The following is a 15,773-nucleotide window of genomic DNA, read 5'->3' as shown; positions in this document are numbered from 1 at the left end:
GCCCACTAGTGTTTGATATGGCAAGTTGACCGAGCGAATTTAGAACGTGTTTTGTTTTTGATGGGCAGAAGCTGCAACTTGCATGGCGGCAATTGCGATTCTCTCTTCTTCTTTTTCATAGTGAAAAGGTGTACTAATTTCATTCAGTACAGGCCCAGCCACCGAGGTGTAGCATCTACCACTACCAGCCCTGCATGTTCGACCTTCACAAGACACTTCATGTCCTCGCTATGTCAATCGGGGTTGACGTAGGCGTATGCGACAGCCAGCTCAAACCGGCGAATTAAAATACACTCCTACTCCCTCCGGTCCTTTTAAATTGACTCAAATTTAGTAATTTTATACTAATTTGAGTCAATTAAGAATGACCGGAGGGAGTACTTTTGAAATTAAAGCTTGAATTTTTTGCGGATTATTCGGACATGATTGGAATGCGGAAGCTTCATGAGAAAAACGTTCTCTGCTGCCAATTTTCAGTTTATACGCAGGAATACAGAAGACCAGATATAGGGCCTAACGGTGGAATGTTGTTCCTTCAGAATTCTGGAATCAAAGAGACTTCATCCACAGGTATTTCAATAGCTGAACCGTCGTTCTTCTGCAGTCCTATCCAAGTAGTTAGATGGAGTAAAAGCTAGCTACATTCAAGCAAGAATATCCACAGTAAGTGAGCATATTTTCCCGCGCAGTACCTCTGTGACGAAGAATCCAACTAAAACCATGTCGCATCATGGGCGGTGGCACCGGCCAGTAACGAAGAACGGCGAGGTGCAAAGCTGTCTGAAGACAACAAGAGTATGCTTCATCCTTAACTAGTCGAATTGACATGTGCAAAGCGGGCACTGGAGTAAAGATTTTGTACCTGTGACGATCAGATGGTCGAACTTGTGGTCAGTACGCCCTCCCCAAATGTGTCGTACTGCTGGTCTAGCAACAACCACAGAATATCAGGCGTAATTCACGAGAATGATGTAAAATTCTCTTTGCTTACTATCGAAAGTGACATGCATTTATAGAGAGGAACCGTTAGCGTTTTGTTTCAAGTCAGATCGTTCAGTTTAATGCTCTATAAAATTGTTTTACTAGATGGGAAGACTGAAGGGAACGCATCCGGCCAAGTGATACTACGAAAAACATTAGAGAAGGGGCTCCAGTTCCAGTGTCCTTCAGAATTTATATATGTGAATAGAGCACCTGTAGCATGTACAACTTCTACCTTGAATATCATGAGTTTGAGCAGCTCTTGATAACTAAGCAGGGAGATGTGGAGAAGGATGACTGGACATGTCCATGGGGCACTACGTATTCAGTTGCCAAGGCTTATGCTCTGCTTAAAAACTCGGATCAGCCGCTAGAGGCTTTCCAATGGCCTTGGAAAAGCTGTTGTCAAAAGAAGCATAAGGTCTTATGTTGGTTACTTCCGCTAGATCGCCTGAATACCAGATATTTGCTTCTCAGAAGAACATTCTTCATTGATGATTATTCTTTTTTTAACTGATGATTATTCATGCATCATGTGTAACGATTAAGTGCTGGAGACAAGGGATCATCTCTTTTTCTGTTGCAAGTTTGCATCTGCATGTTGGAGGTACATTTGTCCAGGCAGGAATATCCCTCAGTCGAGCTCACACTTGGAGTGCATTGAGCAGCTAAAACAGATGATCCAAAAAGCATTCTTCATGGAAATTGTGATTCTTGCAGTTTGGGCTATTTGGAAAACGAGGAATGCTTACATCTTCCAGAATGTCACTCCCAGCTTATAAAGAACTAAAACTTTATTCAAGGAAGAGTTCAAGTGGATCAAATTCAGAGCAATAAAACTGCACTCAAACGCAAAATAAAAAAAAATATGCTGTAGCAAAGCTACTGTGGTTTTTCAAAAAAAAAAGTGTTCTGCAGCCAGAAAGAAGTCAAACATGACAATGGTAGTTGAACAGAGAACATGTCTGCACACAGAATTCCGTAATATCAAATATAAGAACCCGCCAATAATATTTTCTGCTAAACCATGTATATATGAAAAAGCATACATGCCAACTCTTCCTGTGGGGCGCAGCTTGTCATCCTTAGTATGGATATTCTGCAATACCATGGTAACATCATTTCATAGTACTCGCTTAAGGAAGAAACCAAACTTGATTATATATAATAATGTTAACTCATCACACTAGAGAAAAACAATCTTGACTTTTAAGGGTTTCATATAGCCACACGCCCACACATAGTTTAGACTTAGGAGGTACGCAAAAGAAGCATCAGAAACTCTATTCAAGTTCTGCAGCCGTGATCTGTGCCTGGTGGGAGAATATGACAGTAATCATCTGCATGGAGAACATTTTGACATCAAGATAGCATTCCACTGTTCCAAATTCCATAGTAAACAAAAAATGATCAGAACCCCTATAACAGTAATGTGCTGCAGGAAGATTTTACTTTCCCGTTTCAAAATAACTAGCACTTTTCACCTTAAACAGTCAAATTTAGTTATATTTATCAATATTTTCTTTATTGTTGTTCAGTTGGATGTATTTAAATGGTATTGTTAGATTTGTCATAACAAACATCATTATAAAACTAAAGTTCAATACCATTTTCAGACGTATTAATAAAAATAGTGAAAGTAAAACTTTAGAGAACGTGCGCAAACAAAGATGCCAAATATTTTGAAATGTAGATAGTTTCTTGTCCCTCAAATCTATGTTAAGTACAAAGTGATGATTTCCAGTATCAGATAAGACTTATAAGCCTTACAGTAAAGGGATAGCTATGTAGTGAGATTTAAGATCTTACCGCCCAAACTGCAGTTCGGCACATCAGCGTCTTAGGGCCAACGATTGGCCTGGTTGAAGTGCGAGGAAGCGAATAAGTTTACATTGTATAAGTTCAGATCAAGCTCCAAAAACATACTCCAAGTTTAAACAGAAGCCTTATCATTTAACCAAAATAGTAATACTCCCTCTGATCCATAATAAGTGTCAGTTTTGCACTAAGTTAGTACAACTTTTGTACTAAGTTCTAGACACTTTCTAAGGATCGAAGGGAGTAATTTTTTTACTGTAAAAGAAATAGTAATAATGTAATCACCTTGCAAATATAACAACATTTTGTGGCTTTAGTATCATTTAACAAAAATAGTAATAATGTAAGACTTTTGCAAGATACAGTAAGAATAAATGACTCACAAGTTTGGCGAGTGACGCGAGTCGGACGGTGATCGACAGATATCTTTTCCATGGCTATGCCATTAGCCACGAAAAACTGTGCTAACACATGAACTCTTTCATCCTCCTTGTGACATTTTATCTTGACTGTTGCAAGGTCTTTGCAAGCAAATGAACTACCCTCTGGATTGATATTCTCTTCTATTTCCTCATGGTCCTTGTCGCAGAACAAAATGAACGTCATGAAATAGGTCCAAACTAACTTATCACAGCCAAATATAAAGCAGTACAACAATGCTCATACCATTTTAAGTTTAAGAAAAAGCCTCTCCAGATTTGGAGCATGCTGCAGGAATAAAACTAATGGATGCAGGTCAGCAGCCATACACCATTCACCAAGGGATAACACCTTCAGGTTGCTAAAAATTGGGCACATTTCCAATTCCCTATTCAGGATCACCTTCATATGCCACACATAAGTGAATTAGTTCAGTTCAAAGAAAACATAAATAACACAGTGAACGTACAATCAATTGGATATTTGTGTGGAAGTGAATGTTTGCTTCTGGTCAAGTTGTGTAAGAGTATGTTATCTTTAGAATGTAGGCATGCCGATAAGGACACAACATTGGAAAAGAAAAAGGATACCAAAAAATGCTCCTGGCAAGCTACTCATATCCATGTGCTTTGCTTATAAAATTTTATTTCAATAATGATAGGGTTGTTTCCCACAACTCATCAGGTCACTTGTTGAGTATGCAACCAGCTATTGGTATTAGAATGCAAAATGCGCACATAGCACATTGGATGTACAGCCAAAAAAAGGGTTTTGTAAAGTACAAAAAATTCTGCAAAGAAAATAACCGACAAATCCATAATAGTTGAACAAATATAACATACTGAAAGAAAGATATCAGCAACATATTCATATTTATACCTCTCCGGCATCAGCTATCAGCTCCAAACTTGTAGCATTTGAAAGGCTGCAGATAACATTTTGGCCACCCAAAACTTTAGCACCATAGAATCCTTCACAGGTAATCAAGTCGCTATCAGCATCACTATCATAGTTATCATCATTTGAGTCACTGCCTTCGTCGCTGTCACACTCAAATACATCTGGATTGAGATCTTTGTACTTGTATTCGAACTTATCATGCAAGAAAGAGTCATTAAGCATGATGGTGCCCGTGGCCAGAGACGCCATGTTTTCGAATGAAGGAGCACGGTGGTACGGACAGACACAGTGCAGCGATATGAGGTTAGGAGCAGCAACGGAGAGATCCGCCATGATCCTGCACTCGACCATGGTCAAACTAATAAGTGAGGCAGACGATATCTGGGGGCCATCCAGGAAGCACTCCTTGAGCTCCAGGACTTCCAGAGAGGGACACTGAGAAGAGAGCTGTGTTAATGTCCTGTCATGCAATATTGTACCCGATAGGTGCAGGTGTTTCAGGTGGCAGGAGATGACGGGCACGCTCCTAAGGTCAGAGAAGGCCTCATCCCTTGGATGTTGACTGAGCTGGATAAACCGAGCCCCACGGTTAGAGCATCTCCAGTCGCGTCCCCCAAACCGTCCCCCAAAGCGATTTGGGGCGCGCCGGACAAAAAAAGCGTTCCAGCCGCGTCCCCCAAAGCCCTTTTTTGTCCGGCGCGGCCCGATACGGTGTCCGGCGCCCCGAGCCCGTCCCCGTCCCACGGGGGACGCTCCGGGGACGCCGGACACAACGAAAAGCGAGGCCAACCGACGCGGGCCCGACGCGTCCGGCGGCACGGCTAATTCTAACCTAACCGTCGCCTACCTCGCGACGGAAGTTATTCGCGCGCAGTGACACACGGCGGCATCTTTGCCTTAATGGCGACGGAGGGGCAGGCGAGACGTCTCGTCGGTGCTGCGCGGCCTCCACGCGTCGCCGGCGTTCGCACGCCACCGCCCGTTCCCGCGCGATCTTCCCGCCTCTTCTCGTCCGTTCCCGCGCTTTCTTCCCGACGCCGGCGTCTATAAAAGGTCTCCCGGCTCATCAATGGTAGCCACCACACCCCGCCGGCAACAAACACAGCCCTCGTCGCTCCACAGCCGTCTCCTCCATCACCGGTGGCAATGGCGAACCGCCCGGCGATGGCCACTTCCCTCCACCGCCGTCTCCTCCATTGACGAGCCGGCTGCGGCGTGCGGCACTCGAGGAGGCACTCGAGGAGGAGGCCCGCCGGCCGGCGTGAGGCGCAGCAGGCGGCGGATCTTGCGGCGTTCTCCGCCCTGCCTCCGCCGCCGAGGAGGCCGCGGCGGCAGCAGCGTGGCAGGAGCAGCGAAGTGCGACACCGTTGCGGCGTTCGACGCCTCGACGGGACAAGAGGCGCGACGGCGCCGGTACCGGGAGGAGATGGAGCAGCGATGGGCCGACGACCGCCGGCGCCGGCGCGATGAGCGGCGGGCGCCGGTTCCGTGAACGGCGTGACTCGACCGAGCGCCGGCGGCGTGAGTCGATCGAGCTCCAGCGAGCAGGCGACGGCGGAGGAGCGTCGACGGCCGGGAGTCGGCGCTTACGGCGCTATGGGGGAGGCGGGCGGAGCAGTTGCGGCGGCCGACGCGTATGCGGCGGCGATGATGGAGGCGCCAACAGATGTGGAGGAGGAGGCGCCAATGGAGGAGGAGGCCGAGGCGGAGGAGACCGAGGTGGAGGACGACGACGACGACGACGACGAGTTCGACTGGTCCGACGACGACGCCCCGCACCCGGACGAGACGGCCGATCAGCAACGCGCCCTCGTCGAGTCCTTCGCGTCGGAGAAGAAGCTCCGGGACGACGCCCGTGCCCGCGAAGAGGCGGAGATTCGTCGCGCCATCGAGCTCTCCCTCCCTGCCGGCCCGAGCGGGGAGGGCGGAGGAGGACTATCGGCGGGAGCGGCACCGTCCGGCCACCGCCGAACGCAAGGAGAGGAGGCGCGCGCAGGAGGAGCTGCGGCGTAGGGGAGGCGACGACGGGCGGGGCCGTCGAACGCGCCGCCGGGCGGTCAGTAGCCTAGGTTTAGATGAAATCTAGCCGTTTTCATTCAAACTTTGTAATATATAATCAAAATTGAATGAAAACCTTTATTTTCCTGCACAAATATTCATTTGGGGGCGGCGTTTGGGGGACGCGGCTGGGGAGCGACGTCCCCCAAACGCGGCACGAGCAAAACACGTCCCCCAAACGCTCAATCCGGCGCGGTTTGGGGGACGGTTTGGGGGACGCGACTGGAGATGCTCTTAATGGCAGCACGGATCCACATTTCGACATCCGTGCAGCAGTAGTCATCCCCGTCATCGTCATATTCGGGGCTGGAAGTGTAAGGGTAGTACAGAGTCTCGTTATGGGTGGGGCTGGACAGGAGCCGGAGTGTGTCCAACGGCGCAGACACCTCCCGCAGGAGCAAGAAGTGGTTGGCGAACCTGGAAAGTTGCATGGGGAGCGGGCGGTGGCGGGCTTCGCAACAGACCCGGAGGTTGATGCAGGGCGCAGAAGCCCAGAGGCTGCGCCAGCGGCGCGAGAGCACGCAGGTGCGAGCCACCTCCCATGCCCTCAGGAACGACATGACCTTGTGGAGGAGCTCGTCCGGGAGGGCGCTGAGACGATCATCGGCGGCAGCAGCATCTCCCTCGACAGCGTCAACTTTGGCTTTCTTGCGGGACATTTCGTCGAACAGATAGTCTGCGCTTCGGTTTTAGATGGTCGCGGCAAATTGGCTATACGAAGAAATTTCCACGGAAGTTCGCATTACATTGCAGGTGAAGAACGCGACCGGAGGAATTGATCAGACCTGCGCAAGGATCGGTTGAAGTTGCGGTGAGTTCTTCCGCTTCAAGTACAATCCCGCCGTTAGCGGCGGCGGCTAGATTCGGAATAAATTGTTGCTCCAGGCGTAAATTGCCAGGGAAAAGTAGATAAAGTATTGCATAGCTTCAGAAAGCCACAAACCTGGACGGTGATCTCGCCCAGCGTCCACGTCCAGCGGTTCAGCCTAATAGTGTGGTAAAAGGTTGGGGGCGGGACTCGAAGTAGAGAGAAGAGGCGGAGATGATGCGGCTGCGCTGCTGTTATTTTTCTTTTTTACATAAAATATCGGGAGCTTTATTAAATATGGTTTTCAATACAATCAGCCCTTAGAGCATCTCCAACAGATGCACAAAAAGCTCGCGCGCTAAACCTTTGTTTCACCGTGCTGTAAACCGCTGGCGCGCGCCGGACCAAGTTTTTCCCCTCCGAATGCTCCATTTTGCAGCGCGCGTTGGCACGCAAAAAAAGCACCTTTGCAGCCCGCGCGCGTCGCGAACGGCTAAATTCGACTGTTTCATTTCAAAATAAATCAAACAAACTATAAAAAAATTAATCGAAAATACGAAATATATTAAAAGTTCAACGATACATTGCGACATAGAGGACGAAAATATGAAATATATTAAAAGTTAAACTAGTCCTCCGACTCCCAGTCGAAGTCCGAGGAGTGGGTGCTCGGAGTCGTCTCCGACACCGGCGTCGTAGTCCACTCGAAGGAGGAGGAGGAGGAGGAGGAGGAGGAGGAGAGGACGATGGTGGACGGCCCTGCGCCGTTCTTCTTTTCCTCCTCCTTCCTCGCCGCCTTCCCGGCCCTCGCCGCCTTCCTCACGGCGGACTCGGCGCGGCGCTTCTCACGGCTCGCCTTCTTCTTCGCTTTCACCGCCGCCTTCTCCTCCTCCTTCTGCGCGTAGGAGGCTTCCGTGGCGGCGATGTCTTCGGGGAAGTGGCGCGCCCACTCGAGGCGGAGGGCCTCGTCGCGCTCGGCGATGAGGAGGCGCTGCTCTAGCTCCCGTTGTCGGCGCTACTGCTCGCGCGTGATGACCGCGGCGGCGGCGCGAGCATCTCCGCCTGCTCCCGCGTAAAGACGTCATGGAAGTTCATCGTCGGCCGGTGCGGAGGCGGAGCGTCGGCGGGAGAGAGGGAGAGGTGGGGAGAGAGACGGAGCGGTGGAGACGAAGCGGACGCGTGGAAACTTCAGGTCGTTCGCGTGTGTCGCGTTTATAGTGACTTAATAATGACTTCAGAAGTAAGAGTATCGAACTATAGAAAGTTATTTTTTTATAAGAATATGGTTTTTTATTGATCAAATAATATCAATACAGAGTTTATCCCAGATCAACTCCGGGATCACACTAACAAAAATATTACAGGCTCGGCAGAGCGAGCTAACTTATGTGTTAGCACGATAATTTTACGACCAGCGAACTTAACAGTTAACAGTGCAGGACTCAAGGCCCGTCACTAAGAATTTGATATCACTTATATTACAGAACCAAGTAAAGACCGGTCGCGGCAAGGTGACACAATGCGCTGGGTGAGCTAGATGCAATCCGAGACCAGAACTGCCTTCCTTAGAGCATCCCCACTCGTTGACACTCCCTACGCCCAAATCCGACGAAATTTTCGTTTGGAGAGGACAAAAATTTGGCCTGGGGGTAGTATATTTTCAGTCGTGTGCTCCCCAAGCGGCGTTTCTCGGGGAAAAAGAGGATGGCTCGGGAAGTCCGGACGAAAGAGGAGACACGTGGGCGTGAGCGATTGGTTTTGCTCCATCCGGAGTCCCCGAGCGCTTCCCGGGGGCCGGGATGGCGTGGGATCGCCGGATGAATTTAGGCCCAAATCCGGATGAAAACGAGAACCTGGGGACACGACTGACCCGTTTTTCGCCGTCCGGATTAAAAAACGGCTCGTGGGGCTTCTCGGGGAGACGAATGGAGATGCTCTTACACCGTGATCATGAGCAATCAACAGTGGATGCTGGCCGCCGATCGAAAATGACATACATTTGTAGAGAGGAGTAGTTAGCTTTTTTTAACAAGGAAGGGCCTGGAAGGCCCTAGGTACTGCATTCATTCCAGCGAAGGAATAAAAATTGCATGTAGACCCAAAAATAAAACAAAAATACAACTAAGATCTACACTTTTTTTTAGGTAAATGCCTAGCTCGGTTACTAACTTAGGATGGTGTATGGCAGGACCTGTTGCGAAGGAAGTATTGTGGCTCAAATGCAATCTCTCAGGTTATATGGAAACCGGGGGACTCGTATTTTTGGGCTGGCATTATGGCAACAAAAAAGTACTTCTTCCCTTTTGGTTCATTTTCCATTAGAGATGGATCGGAGATAAAGTTTTGGGAGGACAAATGGTTGGGACCAACCACACTCCGGAAACAATATTCTGCCTTGTACAATATAGTGCGTCGTAAACATGATACCATACAAAAGGTGATGGAAACATCACCTCGAATATGACGTCCAGGCGTGATCTCGTTGGACCTCGTTTGGTTGCTTGGAATGAGCTAATACAAAGATTAGCTTCAGTCCAGTTATTACAAGGTTCAGACGAGTTCCGGTGGAGCCTAACCAAAAACGGAGTATTCACGGTTGGGTCAATGTATAAGGCTTTAATTGAACCTATTCAGCCGGTTGTAAATAACAAATCAATTTGGAAGATGAAGATTCCCCTGAGAACCAAGGTTTTTGCTTGGTACCTTCGGCGGGGTGTGATTCTTACTAAGGATAACCTTGTAAAGCGGAATTGGTATGGTTGTACGAAGTACATCTGGGCATGGGCAGCCCGGCCCGGACGACCCGGCCCGACCTGGCTCGGGCTTGATTTTTGAGCCCGAACGTCGGGCTGAACCGGGCTCGGGCTTGTAGTTTTCGCAATTTAGGCAAGATTCGGGCCGGGCTTCTCGGGCCGGGCTCGGGCCTGATTTATAGGCCCGACGGTCGGGCCGGGCCGGGCTCGGGCTTAGCATTTTACGTTCGGGCTTTTTTGGGCTTGGCCCGAAGCCCGGCCCGGCCCGAGTTTTGCCCAGCTGTACTACGAAGTGTGTTTTCTGTCATGAAGAGGAGACGATAAAACATTTTTTTCAATTGCCAGTTTGCGAGATCTATATGGTCCATCATTCAGATAGGCTCTACCCTATACCCACCAAAAAGCATTGCAAATATTTTTGGAAATTGGCTTAATAGAGTGGATTCTAGGTTTAAAGTTCTTATCAGAGTGGGAGCGATTGCCATTATATGGTCGCTTTGGCTATGTAGAAATGACAAGGTTTTTTATAACAAAAATTCGTCTCTTATGCAGGTCATCTACAGGTCTACAGCTTTGCTCCGTTTATGGTCGTCGCTTCACCGTCTGAGGACCGCGACCTTTTTACGGAGGTGTCTACACGGTTGGAGGAAACGGCCAAGGATTTTACTACCCAACATTGGTGGCTGCATAATCGAAGAATCCTACCTCCAAACGTCTAGGATTTTGTTTTCGTTCCAGATCAAATACTTTTTGTAATTTTCTTTTATCAGCGAACTTGAACGGCTGTGTGCATCCCAGTTATGCAGAGGCCAGGTGTATTGCTTAAACTTGAGTAATAAAGCCCCTTTATCGAAAAAAGATTACACTTTTATAACAAGGACCCTGAAAAGCTTGAAAGAATATAGATCAAGTCCTTCTCCACATGATCTTGCTCTTCGCATCACATCCTAGCCAGCATTGCCACTACAGGGGACGGGCCACTTGGGGCGGGGACATCGTGAAGTGCCGGAACGGAGCAGGTTGATGGCCTCCGCATCGGCTTTGAGCCTGGAGGTTGAAGAACAACCAGCAAAGCGTGGCTGGAGAGGGCCTCCATTCGGCCATCTGAAACAGAGGCAAGGCAACTTGAGCTGCCGCGAATCCCCTGACTGCTGCGAGTCACCTAATGATGAACTCCTAGGAATAGCAGCAACACTAAATCCCCTCTGCGCGGATGGGGGATAGCGCCACCTCCTTGATGGTTGTATATCAACAACTTAGTGACCAAATCTTCCAGATCAGTGCAGCTTTCGAACCATACGAGCTTATTGACACGGGATCCTTTTTTAGCCCCTCCTGCCACATCCGTCTCCCATTATGGGAGCTCCACAAGCAGGGAAAGGATGCTGACCTCCAGGTCAAGAGCGTCGGGAGCACCCAAAACCACAACATGAAGCCAATACAAACCACAACAAAGACTAATCCTAGACCCGATGCAGACCTAGACCTACTACCTGGAGCCCAAGGATGTGTTCGGTCTGAGAATCCTGGTGCATGGAACGGAATGGTTTCATTCCAATGTCACGGAATGGTTCCGTACCCGTGTTCGGTTCGGAAAAAGCAAGGAACGGAATGGTTCCGTGCCTGTGTTCGGTTCGGGAAAAAATGCGGAACGGAATGGCAGGATTTTGGTTCAGCTCACCTCTTTTTCAGTCCGCGCGGTGACAGATACGAGCCGTTCCTCCAGATTCCACCAAATTGGTGGAACGACTTGGTTCTGCATCTACAGGGTATATTCCCTTCTGAGGAATGACTTGGTTCGTTCCTTCCCTCCAGCCGAACACAGGGATGGGTGCTGGGTGCGGAACCGTTCCGTTCCATTCCACCAAATTTCAGAACAGAACACATCCCAAGCCTCCGCTCCCATCCTCACTCACAGCAGCAGCGCCGCCAGAGAAGGGGAGGGGCATTGGGCGCACACAAGAGACTCTCAAGGATGGAGACCAGGGGAGGAGGGAGAAAGATTCTCTACTATGAACGTGATCATAAGCTGATGCTACTCGATGGCAACCTCGAGGAGCGGTTAGCTTGGATGTTGTTGTAATGTATCGGCAGGTCCGATCACCTTAACCGATTCAGGGAAGAATTGAGATTACTCGTTTGTGGTCAGAAATATCACTCCAAGGCGGCGCTTATTAAAGTAGGCCTCGTCGTATCTGCCACCCCCCCGTGGGCGGCGCTACGGGTGGGCCATACTGGGCCGTGGCCCACCCTTTTCTGCCAGCTTTCCCTTTGTTTTACCATAAATTTGGCCCACTAGCAGTGAATAGCACACAAAATGGCCCAATCTCTACTGACCGCCCACCCTTCATTTCTATCATGCTCCGCCACTACCCCCCCCCCCCACCACACAGCCCCCGCACCTCCACCTTGAATGGTCGACGGGGAGCATCACCGAAGACCGCTCGATGCCGCGCTAGGACTCAGGAGCGACGAGTCTCCATGGCATCACGCCAGACTCCATAAAGGTTAGACAGTGACAACCCAAACCCTAGACCTAAACATACACCTACAGAGGAAGGAGGAATAAGTACTACTATCTACACTACAGCCCAAGTCTCCTATCCCATCCCACGCCAAGCAGCAGAGCCACCGGCGGAGAAGGGGAGGGGCGCCGAGCGGAAGAAGCGGAGAGGAGAGGAAAGAATGAGTTTGTGATCCGGAATATCACCTTGTGGACATGTCAAAACTGAGATCTCAGTTTTGAAAAGCTTAAGTTCTATCCAGAAAGGGAGAAATATACTTACTAGCTAAGTACCCGCGCGTTGCAGCGGATTGCTCGAATATATTGTTATGAATAGAATGTACAAATTCAAATTTTCTTTAAAAATAAAACAATAATCACCATCTTGTTTGATTCGCCGCCGAACCGATTTTCCAGCGTAGTCCAAGGATTCTTGCTCCATGTTCATGCGAGCCGCGAGCCGCGAGCCGCGCCGCTGCATCTTCAAGATCGATTGATTTCTGACTCGCCACCGAAGAGTTGGTTGATGGATACTCCAGGCTCGATTCAGCTGTATATATATGAGCGTCTAGCGGTCTACATAGGGCAACCATACTTCAACCTGGACTCTTTCTCGGAGATATTGGGTCTGATACGTCTGTGGTTACTGATCGGGAGAAGGCACCCCACAATGGCAAGACGTACCACGGTCGTTTTCGCGTTTTTTAATAACTAGCAAAAGTGCCCGTGCGTTGCACCGGGACAAATAAATACGATGCCTAGGGCATCTCCAATGGAGAGACCTAAATAGGAAATAATTCGCGTCCGATTTTGACTATTTGGTCAGCCTTCGGACACACGAATAGGCTGGGACATCCGCTACCCATTTTAATCCCCGACACAGCTACCCAAAAAATATTCATCTTCTTCTCTAGCCATACAGTTCAGAAATCAGCCACCCTGCCGCCCACTCCTGTCGCCGCCCCAACAGCTCCGGTGAGCTCCACCGGGATCTCCTGGAGGCGCGCACGGCCGGCGTCGACCTGGAGTCGTGCGCTCGCGGCCAGAGCGGCCGACGCGTGGCGAGGCGAGGCCCCGCGCCGCCAGATAGGCGCGGCGAGCCCCAGCGGGCCAGGACGGTGCGGCCAACACGGCGCGTGAGCCCCCGCGTGCCAGCGCCCCGCGTGGCCAGAGAGGCGCGGCGCGTGGCGAGGTGAGCCCCCGCGCGGCCAAAGAGGCGCGGCGCGTGGCGAGGTGAGCCCGCGTGGGCCAGGACGGCGCGGCGCATCCAGGACGGTCCGGCGAGCCCCCGCGCAGCTAGGACGGCGCGGCGGGCGAGGGCGGTGTGCACGGCCAGGACGGCGCGGCTCCCTCTTCTCCAGGCCGTTCACTGCGGGCGCGGGCCGTTCCTCGCCGCCGACCTCCCCGGTCACGGCCGCTCCCACGGCCTCTGCGCGTTAGTCCCCAAGCTCGAGGCCGCGGTCGACCTCCTCGCCTTCTTTCGCTCTGTCGAGGCCTCCGCCATCGTCTTGCTCGTCAACATCAAGGCCGGCGGCGTGGAGCTTGGTTCGTCTCTGGCGACTTCCTGGAGGTGTGAAAAAAGGAGGCGGCGGTGACGGGTGCCTCCATGCGTAGGCGACGGCGGCAGTTCACGAGGCGAGCCAAACTCTGGCGGCTATATCGACGATTTCCATGGGAGAAAGGATGCAGAGGAGAGAGAATGGTGCGGGGTCTACTGGGTTGCCTTTGTCTCTCTATCAAATGGGCCGGAACGCTTATCCGCCCGGACAAAACGGTCACAGATCGACGCACTCTCGTGTCCGGCTCGCCTCAAAACGCTCCCAGATTTGAATCAGTTTTGGGTCAAATCGGACGCCGAGAGGATCCGCTTTTAGGATGGTTGCCCCGCTGGGTGCAGTTTGACCCATCCAATGTTTGTTTTTTTGGTTTGGGTCTCTCCGTTGTAGATGGCCAGATGGCATTATGATCGAGTAAAACAACAGTTTTTATGGATAGATGAATCCAAATTAATGCATCAGAAAATTCAAGTTAGACTGTCAATTACCATATTTGAGTAACCAACCATGCATCTACCGCAGGCTGTCATCAACTAAAACAAACAAAGATCAGCCTAAGCCCAAGTAATATAGGCTGAAACCAGATATATGATACTGAAACCTCTCACGTTCTATTATGTATAAAAGTTGACACAATCACAAGAATCAGCTTGCAGCAGCAAAACGTACCAAAGCAGTAATGAGTACTCCTGCCATATCGTCCATAGCATTGTGTCAATTTTAAGTGGGAGTTTAATAATTTGCTGAACCGTGCGTGCCAATGAGCTGCTCAGCATCGTCGAGCGCCACTAACCCGCCATACTCCATCTACTTGAAGGCAGCGTGGCATCGCCACCGTCATGGTCCGGCGGGATGATTACAGATTACACAAGTGGTACGCCCGGCGCCAGCAATACCGTTCGTCATGGGGGCAACCTATCTGACCAATTTAACTCCTAATTTTCCAACGGGGTCCTCCAATTCGATCTTGTGTAACCCTAGTAACAAAATTCAGTTTACTGAAATTTCTGCAGTCTGATAACTCTAAACGAGTGTAAGATAGCCAGCTTTGCCAAGAACATGTACTGAATTTCAAGGACAGAATATCTGCAACTACTTGGTTGTCTAGAGTCCGCGGTTCAAGTGGAGGTCGCACCACCATTGGTGGAGTCCGCCAAGGTGCTGCTCTGTTTGGCTCACTGTAGGAGCAACTAAGAGAAAGAGAGCGAAGGGCAAAGCTTCGGGGATCGATGCGAGAGGCAGCGATTTGTGGCGGACATGGGTGGGCGGCGCTGGTTGGGCCCTGGAGGCAGATAAGGGAGCTTGGGCGGGCGATTTTGGGCAGCGACGAGCTTGGCCTGAATAAACGTTTTTCCACTCGTGGATGGCAACGGTGGGTAATTTCTCTTTCACTTCAGGGGTAAATCGGTCAAACAGCGGATGACCTACCACGATTGCATTGCAATTTAATAGTAAAGAAGATAGTAAAGATGTGTAAGGGTAAGTGATCCATATTCGTTGGATTTGTTTCTTGTATCGAGATAAACCAAAGGCTCATAACGCTAGGAAATCCACCAATTGGGTCCAAATTGTGAACTTTTAAGTCAGAGACTACAGAAGCCTGAAGTATCCTGAATCCATTATAGGCCCATCTAGCAGATTGCTCCCGTGAGTATAGATTGTTCTTGAATCCGATCAACCTGGCGCTGAGTTTTTTTTTCGACTGAACACTGGGCTGAGCAAGTGAACGGTGAACATGCGCGTCTACGGACAACCTGGGCCGTGAGCGTGCACTTGCAAAAGTCCATCATAGAGCATTGTATGGAGGCAACGGCTTGGAATCGTGCACTGGATCGCAACCAGTGGCCGTGCACTGGAATACTGGGTCCAGGAAGAGCGTTTTATAATGAAGAAAAAAAATGTTCAATCACACTAGCGCATGCGCAGCAGGTGATCTTCTTTCCATAAATATTAATCCACAAGAGGAGAAAAAAAGT

The 15,773-nt window shown here is 50.0% G+C and overlaps 1 protein-coding gene across 1 annotated transcript; it reads right to left on the bottom strand.

Moving 5' to 3' along the window:
• Window positions 1-2,264: 2,264 nt before the first annotated feature.
• LOC124672685 (putative FBD-associated F-box protein At5g22720) lies at window positions 2,265-6,836 on the bottom strand. The gene is made up of 5 exons (XM_047208876.1): window positions 6,433-6,836; window positions 4,099-4,579; window positions 3,466-3,621; window positions 3,163-3,378; window positions 2,265-2,321 (listed from the first exon to the last, which is right to left on the bottom strand). The coding sequence occupies exons 1-5, from the start codon at window positions 6,834-6,836 to the stop codon at window positions 2,265-2,267; spliced, it is 1,314 nt and encodes a 437-aa protein (XP_047064832.1).
• Window positions 6,837-15,773: the final 8,937 nt, after the last annotated feature.

The sequence above is a fragment of the Lolium rigidum genome, chromosome 7 (genome assembly GCF_022539505.1).
Source record: "Lolium rigidum isolate FL_2022 chromosome 7, APGP_CSIRO_Lrig_0.1, whole genome shotgun sequence".
In the NCBI taxonomy this organism is placed as follows: Eukaryota; Viridiplantae; Streptophyta; class Magnoliopsida; order Poales; family Poaceae; genus Lolium; species Lolium rigidum.
The sequence above is the reverse complement of the archived record's forward strand: the minus strand, read 5'-3'. Positions and strand labels throughout refer to the sequence as shown.

Coding starts and splice junctions, on each gene's coding strand:
- LOC124672685 (XM_047208876.1), bottom strand. CDS start 6,836: ATGTCCCGCAAGAAAGCCAAAGTTGACGCTGTCGAGGGAGATGCTGCT. Junction 3,622..4,098: donor TGATAGCTGATGCCGGAGAG/GTATAAATATGA, acceptor TGGCATATGAAG/GTGATCCTGAATAGGGAATT. Junction 2,322..3,162: donor GTGAGTCATTTATTCTTACT/GTATCTTGCAAA, acceptor TTCTCCATGCAG/ATGATTACTGTCATATTCTC.